This window comes from Rattus norvegicus, chromosome 12 (genome assembly GCF_021556685.1).
Source record: "Rattus norvegicus strain SHRSP/BbbUtx chromosome 12, alternate assembly SHRSP_T2T, whole genome shotgun sequence".
Taxonomy (NCBI): Eukaryota; Metazoa; Chordata; class Mammalia; order Rodentia; family Muridae; genus Rattus; species Rattus norvegicus.
Window position 1 is genome coordinate 27526149 of NC_141545.1, and position 8233 is coordinate 27534381.

Genomic DNA, 8233 nt, shown 5'->3' on the forward strand with positions numbered 1-8233 from the left:
TGTTCTAACCACTGAGCCACGCCCCCAGCCCCTCACTGGGGGATTCTAGGCAGGGGCTCTACCACTGAGCCATGCCCCCAGCCCCTCATTATACTCTGCATAAAAGGATGCAGGGGCAGCAGTCATCGTAGTCTGGGAGTCTATTTATTCTGATGGGTCCTAGACTCACTGAATCAGTAGGGAACCAAGCTGCCTCACACAGGGCCTTTCCAGGGCTTGTCAGGCCTGGCTGGTGACTCAGACCCTGGTACAGACTTCCTAGACAGTCTCTAACTCTCAAGTATTTCTGAGAGGTCAAGAAGAACAGAGCTGTTGGGGCTGGGGCGATGGCTCTGTAGCACTGCACACCGGCTGACCTTCTAGAGGGGCCAGGTTTGAATCCAAGCACCCACAAGGAGCCTCACAACTGTTAACTCCAGGTCCAGGGGATCCAGTGCCCTCTTGTGGGCTCTGTAGGTACTGCACACATGGTGCTCTGACATACATAACGCAAAACATATAATAAAATATGATAATCTCAAAAATAAAAGTAAAACAGAGGCTGGGGAGTGTAGCTGGTGTTCAGCTACTTTGTGGTTTCTTCTTTCCTCTACCCTTCCAATTCCTTAACACTAGATAAGAGAGGAGAAAGGAAAGAGAGGAAAGGAAAGAGATTCCTGACTTAAGTCAGGGGTCAGAAAAGGGGCGATGGTATCCTTACTTCTTCTTGCTGATTGGGTGTTAAGTTCCTTGGGGCAAGTTTGATCTTTGCCATCAGGATATCTAACGACCACCGCCACCACCATCACCTCCTCCCCCTCCTCTTCTTCTTCCTCCCCTTCCCCCTCCTCCTCCAAGATTTATTTATTTACTATGTATAGTGTTCTGGTTGCACACCAGAAGAGGGCATCGGATCCCATGACAGATGGTTGTGAGCCACCATGTGGTTGCTGGGATTTGAACTCAGGACCTCTGGAAGAACAGCCAGTGCTCTTAACCCCTCAGCCATCTCCCCAGCCCATTAATTTCTTATTTCTTCTTTGCACACAATTATTTAACACACCATGACAAATAGCCACCTCTATTGGGGCCCTAGCATTGACATACCTCTGGAAAGTTCCCAGAATTCCAAATGTCACACAATCACAGAAACCACCTGCCACTGGCAAAATCACAGCCCTGCTGGGGCACGAGCCAAATCACAGTCAACCGCTGTGGACAGTCTGAAGCAGCCCTGGGATTTAAATATATACACATACATACACACACACACACACACACACACACATATATATATATATTCTTATATCTGTGTTTTCTACAGAAACCAAAATTCCAAAGTTGTCACTACAGTTTTTCTCAGACATGAGTGCTGACCCTGCAAGCACGAATCCCTGAACCCACAGCTAGATATGGCGGCAGGTGTAAATTCCAGGGCTGGAGATGAACAAACAGGCGGGACCCTGAGCTTGGTGCTAGCCAGCCCAGTGTACTTCGGAGACCGTGTCTTACAAAATGCATGGCGCCTGAACAAGGCTGACAGGCTATCTATGTAGCTCAGTGCATAAAGGTCTTTGCTGCCGAGGCTAATGGAGTCCAACCCCCAGAACCACCATGAGGAAGGCAGGAACTGGACTCCCTCAAACAGTTCTCTGACCTTCTTGTGCATACCACATACATATGAACCGCAGGGGCTGACCTCTGGCTCCAGATGCATGCACGTAGCAAATGCACGTGTACCCACATAAGTATGTAATCTGCACACACAGAAGCACAAGCCTCCCAACACTTGGTGTCACAAGAAAGAAAAGGCTGTGACCCTTTCCTGGTGGGGCAGTGCAGTGCATAGCTCCAAAGCCTTGGGACGCAGGGCTGTCGTGCAGGCCAGCCACACAACTCCACCATCCACCTTGGCCTGCACTTGTCGTCCATACACGAGCTATTCCATGCTTCCATAACTAAGTAACCAAATAAGGAAGTCAATGTAATTTTAAAAACTAAGCTCAATGCTGGGGACCTGCCCAGTCAATTTTGAGGCTAGCCTGTAGTACAAATGGGGAGCTTATCTCAGAGGGGCAGGGGAGAGAGGGAGGGAGGGAGGGAGGGAGGGAGAGAGAATTGGGCATGGTGTGGATTGGTTCATAGCTTTAATCCCAGCACTTACTCAGCAGTAGAAGTAAAGAGATCTTTATGAGTTAAGGGACAGCCTGGTCTACAATACAACTACCTCACACGGAGATGGGAAAGGAGAAGTATCATTATTTCACAGGAGACCAGAGTTTTCCGTTCATTATGGATTTTATCAGAGTGGTAACGTACATGGGAGATCAGGGGACACACCTTTCATCATGTGGATTCTAGAGACTGAGCTCAGGTCATTAGGCTTGGTGGCAAGCGCCTTTAGCCACTGAGCCATCGTGCTCGTCCCAGATAAAAGACTGAATCCCTCCATACTGTGACATACTGCGTCACCTGGAGAGGCCACAGTCCACGCCCAGCAGACCAGTTCCAGGCAGGGTGTGTGACTGTCGCAACGTCAGGGGTCAGATGACTCCTACTAAAACCTAACCAGTGCACGGCCATCTCAGCAATTGGGAGGCTGAGGCAGGAGGATCAGGGGGTTCAAAGCCAGGCTACACAATGAGTACCAGGCCAGTCTAGTCCGCCTGACACCTTTACTCAAAAAACCCCAACAGGAGGGGTACAGCTCAGTAGGCAGGACACGCGCTGCCATCCCAGCACCGAAAATGCTGAATATGACGGTGTGCTGGCAATCCCAGCATTCAAGAGGTAGAGGCAGGAGGATTGGGAGTTCAAAGTCATCCTTGGCTGAATACAGAGTTTGAGACCTGTCCAGGCCAGAGACCCTGTCTCAGAAAGAGAAACAAAACAAAACAAAAATAAAGCCAGGCCTGGCAGTGTACGTCTGTAATTCCAGAGCTTTTGGAAGTAGAGGTAGAAAAGTCAAGGTCATCCTCAGCTACAGAATTGGAGCTAGCCTGGGCTCTATGAGCACTTGTCTCAAAACCCCGTGAGTTTACTGAGTTGTGGGGAGACCTCAGTGTTTGCCCCTCCAGTGGTTGGTCACGCTGGAGCCAAGCTGTCAGCCAGCGACAGCTCTTGTGTCATGGAAGGCATTCACACGGGTCTCCCTTGGAAGGACAGTGCAGTCCGCAGCAGTTCTTGGCCCAGTTCTTGCTGCTTCCCTCCAGGCAGGAACTCACTGGCCAGCTCCCTGAAGGTGGCGCACACACGGCGGGCCTTGATGTGTCTGCGGTGGATGGCGTGCGTCCACTGGTGCCGGGCGGCCCCTGTAAGCACCAGCAGGGAGCGGCGGGGTACTGAGATGGCCACCTCCACCTCTTGGCAGGGGACGGACCTGCTAGGGGCCACGCTGTTGCCCTCAAAAGCATCCGGTCCAACAGAGGGGACTGGGCAGAGCAGCAGGCTGCCGGGGGCCTCTCGGGACATAGACACCACTGTGGCTGACAGGAGGTTGAGGCTCACCAGGCGCTCGCCCCACAGCCAGGAGTCATCCAGGTGGGGGTCGATGGCAGAGCCCCGCTCAGGGCTGTAGTCCAGGTTACACTGTTCCACAGGCTGGAAGTCCTCCAGCCCCGGGTAAAGGCCCATTCTCTGGACTACCTTCTGGCTAAAGCCAGGGAGACCCTGGAAGCCCGCCATCTTCAGCTTCTGCTTCCGAAAATTGACTTTGGGGCCATAGTCCTGGAGTGGAGACAGGAAGGAAGGAGAGGTGGCTCAGCCATGCCAACCACAAACTGGGCGTGGCTGGTGTTCGAGTGTCATCCCAGGACCCAGGAAGCTGAGGAGGGAAGACTGCAGAGTTCAAAGCCAGCTGGACTAGAGTGAGACCCTGTCCTGAAGGGAAAGGAAAAAAATGCCAACATAGTAGAGCCTATAGTCCTAGCATTCGAGAAGTGGAGGCAGGAGGATTAGAATTCACCTTCATAGACCAGCTTGGGGTCTGAGACCCTGGTGGGGTGGGGACTTCTTGGGGGGGGGGGGAGGTGGAGAACGAGGTGGGGCAGAGAAAGAGACAAGGTCCCCATGGAAGCCCCATGGCTCTGTCTGTCTGGAGGATCAGGGGTAAAGTGGCAGAGTGGGCGTCTGGGGCCATCCCGGCATAGGGCAAAACTTGAAGGGCCCTCCAACTGGCTGATGTCGCCAGAACTCTGATCCAATGCTATGACGCCAGGAACAAAGGGTGAAGCTACCTTTGAAGCTACTATAGGAACGGACTACACTGTGGAAGGTGAGTGAGGGAGAGATAATGAGGAAGGGGAGAAATAGGAGGGCACCAGGTCCCTCAGGAGTCCCAACATAGAAGTGAGGGTGAGAGTTGCAATGAAAACGGGTGGTACCCGAGGCCTCTGGCAGCCATGCTGGATAGAGATCCTGTCTAGAACTTAGCATCCCTTCACCAATGAGGTGGCTGCATAGAGACAGGGGCAGCCCTGATGGATGAGGAAGTCCATACCCCCTGTGACCAAAAATCCCTAGGGTGTGGCTACAGGAGACAGCCAGGGGCTGCTGGCAAAGGGACTGTCCCTTAGCCCAGCTCAGGTCACCGCACCTGCTTCCTCCTCCCGGACTGCGAAGGCTTCCAAGGGTCGCAGTCCATGAGACGCACCATCTCGGCTTCTTCCTCCGGGGTCACAAAGTCCTGTGTGAGTGTCACTCCCGGGAAGGGGAACGCCCAACCCTCAAAGTCAGAGCCCTCGGCCCCCATGGCCCAGCCTGTGTCCGGGCAGTAGAGGAAACAGCATTTTTTCTGTAAGAGACAGAGAGGGGTATAGAGTGGGTAAGCTTGCGTCATGCTTCCCTTTCAAGAAGCACAAAGACCTGAGTTCCATCCCCTAAAACCCAAATGTAATAAGCTAGGTGTAGTCACCGATGCCTGTAATCCCAGAGCTGGGGAGGCAAGGTTAGATCAACGGCAACCTAGCTTGGACTCTTGCAAAGTTCCAGGCCGGTGAGAGACCCTCTCTCAAAAGAGCGAGGTGGGCATCTGAGGTCATCCTGTGCCCTCCACCTACACACATGCGCCTCTACACACACATTCCAAACAGCAGCACCCTGGAACCAGCAAAGACCCACAGTAGCCATGTGCCCTGGACCCCCGGAGCCTCTGGTTTCTGGGATTCTTCTCTTCTTGGAACTAAAGCAACTTGAAGAGGTGTCTTGGGTCCCAGGAGTGACGCAGACTGAACCCAGCCTCAGGCCTGCAGCCCTCTGAAATAAATGTGGAATTCTCACTCTCTCATTTGTATCCTTGTTCTCTGAGGAATTTGCCCCAGGCTGGGGGATGTGGGCACTATTCTTGGTGCTGTGGGTATCACCTGACCCCTCAGGAGCAAGAGGATACAAGGACAGGAGCCTGCACCAGGAGTCTGAGAAGTAGGGCTAACCCTAAGGCTGTGGTCCACTGGACAATGCTTATTGGAAACCACAGATGTGTGTCTTCCTCAGCCCTGTCCCTGCCTCCTCTGAGATCGAGAGATGCAGTAGTAGAAAGGCCATCTTAGGGCCTGGAGAGGTGGCTCAGTAAGAGCACTGGCTGCTCTTCCAGAGGACCGGGAGAGCTCACGATTGTCTGTAACTTCAGTTCTAGGAGACCCAACACCCTCACACAGACAGACATGCAGGCAAAACACCAATGTATATAAAATAAAGTGAAATAAATTCTTTAAGAGCCTCATAAATCTGAGGCTGTAGGTCAGATGGTATAGCCATGGGTTCCATCCCCAGCACTGCAGAAAACATGTTTCATGTGGTAGAGATCTGTAATCCTGGTGTAATCCTGTAGAGGCAGGATGACCAAGAGTTCACGGTCATCTTTCACTATAGAGTGAGCTTAAGGTCAGCTTGGGTTTATATGAGATCCCTGGAACCCAGGGCCTAGCATGTTCCACCAAGGCCCATCCCGAGCCCCTCACTAGGGCATTCTTCAAGTTCTTTTATTTTTTTTTTTCTTTTCTTTTTTTCGGAGCTGGGGACCGAACCCAGGGCCCTGTGCTTGCTAGGCAAGCGCTCTACCACTGAGCTAAATCCCCAACCCCTCTTTTATTTTTTTAAAATTACATCTTTATGTTTGTATCTGTGTGCAGCAAAGCACATGAGTGCAGGTGCTCTGTGAGACCAGAAGAGGGCGCCAGTTCTCTCTGGGACTGGCAGATGTAATGCACCTGACTTGGGTGATGGGAGCCAGACTTAGGTCTCCTGCAACAGAGTTTGTAACTGTGAGGTTGGGGATTTAGCTCAGTGGTAGAGCGCTTGCCTAGCAAACACAAGGCTCTGGGTTCGGTCCCCAGCTCCGGAAACAAAACAAAACAAAACAAAACAAAACAAAACTGTGGATCCATCTCTAGAGCCCCACACTGGGCGATGCTAGGCAGGGGCTCTACCTCCAGACCATGCCTTCAGCCAGTGATTGGCTTCTTTCCTTCAGCATCAGGTCTCCAAGGTGAATCCATGGGAACTCGCACCAGAATTTCCTTCCTTTCTAAGGTTGTATCTACTGTATGGATAGCCAGGATTTTTTTATTCATTTATTAGTTTACCGTTTGCCTCTGTTTTTCCTTTGTTCTTTTGAGACAAGCTTTTATTCAGCGTAGTCTGGTTTTACATTTGCGGCATGGCTATCTTTGCACTCCCACAGGCCAGTTCACCAGCTGATATAATAAACACTTGGGTGTTTGGTCACTCTGAATGCTGCTACGATCCAGACGTGGTGACATGTTTGCAATCTTAGCATATGGGTAGGGGGCGGTTCTTGGGCCTCCAACTAAAGAAAACAACTACAACAAAAAACTTTCTTTTGCATATAGACCCAGGAACATACCGGATCATGTGCCCAGTCTACTGGTGAGGCACCTCACATCATTTTCCACAAGATGTTGGGCATTTTAGTGCCAACAGAGAGACGCCCCACTGGCTTCCCAGCTTCCCCCACCATGTGTCCTTCTTTCTTTTTTTTTCTTCCAGAGCTGGGGACCGAACCCAGGGCCTAGCAAGTGCTCTACCACTGAGCTAAATCCCCAACCCCACCATGCGTCCTTCTAATACCTGTGCAGCAAATGCACCAGGCCTTCTGTGCTCAGGCCCCTTTGATCTCTTAAGTGTCACCTCTCAGTCACGCACAGCCCCTATCCCAGGCCTCTACTCAAGCATTCCCCTGGCTATGCACCCCAGCAACTTGCTACAGGGCTGCCAGAGCCATTCAAATGGTTACTTTTCATTCATTCATTGCCCATTTCCGTGCAAGGTGTTAGCCAAGGTCAACAGAGGGCTAAAAGGGAAACATTTTAACATCCTTCCCGGCCTACCCATCTCCTGACCCTATTACTACCTTGTAAGACAGATTTGTTTTTGTTTTTCAAGACCGGCTTTCCTGGAACTCCCTACGTAGATCAGGCAGGCCTGGAACTCACAGAGATCCGCCTGCCTCTGGATGCATCACCACTAGCCGGCTGTAAAGCTGATTCTTATAGGTTTGTTTTCCCCCGAAAAATAATTTCCCCCAAACCAAAGTCTGTGCTGTCTTAAGTCGCTCACTCCCTGCCTGTCTTTCTTCTCTGGCTTTCATCAGAATTTCCAATACAAACAGCCAATCCCTACCATTTCCATGCGGACTCCTTTGTGCTCCCGAAGCACAAAGACTTCCAGGTATTAACTCCAAGTTATTTGCTACTGCCCCCCAGCAAAGTCATAGAGGTGATGTGTTACGGCTGCTTCCCTACTTCCAAGGCAACTCTTAAACCTGCTGTGTGGCTGAGGTTGGCTTCAACTTCTGACTTTCCTGCCTCTCGGCCTTTCAAATGCAGGGATCTCGTCGTGCATCAGCATTTCCCCGCCCTTCCCTCCATCAATTGATGACACTTGGGAAGCCTCCACCTTTTGGGTTTTGTGAATATTGAACATAATAAGCGCTTCAACCAACTCCTTTACCGCGAGGTTTTGATCCCTTGGCCTCAGTTTCCCATTAAGATGAATAGATTTCCTGGGTATGACTTTTCCCAGTTCGTACCTGAAGGGAGATCTGCCAGGGCGGGTCCCTCTGGCGTTGTCTCTCGCAGATGAGACAGGTCCGGATACCTTTACAGCCGCACTCCTGCAAATGAGAAACTTCAGCCGCTACCGCCGCCATTGCACCCTCGGAGCAGCTAGGGCGCAGGCCCAAGGCACCGGGGCCTCTGGGAGTTGTAGTCCTCGCACGCAGAAGCAGGGGTTAGGG

At 51.6% G+C, this 8233-nt stretch overlaps 1 protein-coding gene across 1 annotated transcript; it reads right to left on the reverse strand.

Annotated features, from left to right (window-relative positions):
* Nucleotides 1-2242: 2242 nt before the first annotated feature.
* On the reverse strand, nt 2243-8168 carry Alkbh4 (alkB homolog 4, lysine demethylase). The gene is given in 3 exon segments (NM_001105920.1): nt 2243-3705; nt 4574-4771; nt 8027-8168. Coding segments are annotated over 3 exon segments (906 nt in total). The 5' UTR covers nt 8147-8168; the 3' UTR covers nt 2243-3117.
* Between the last annotated feature and the right edge of the window lie 65 nt (nt 8169-8233).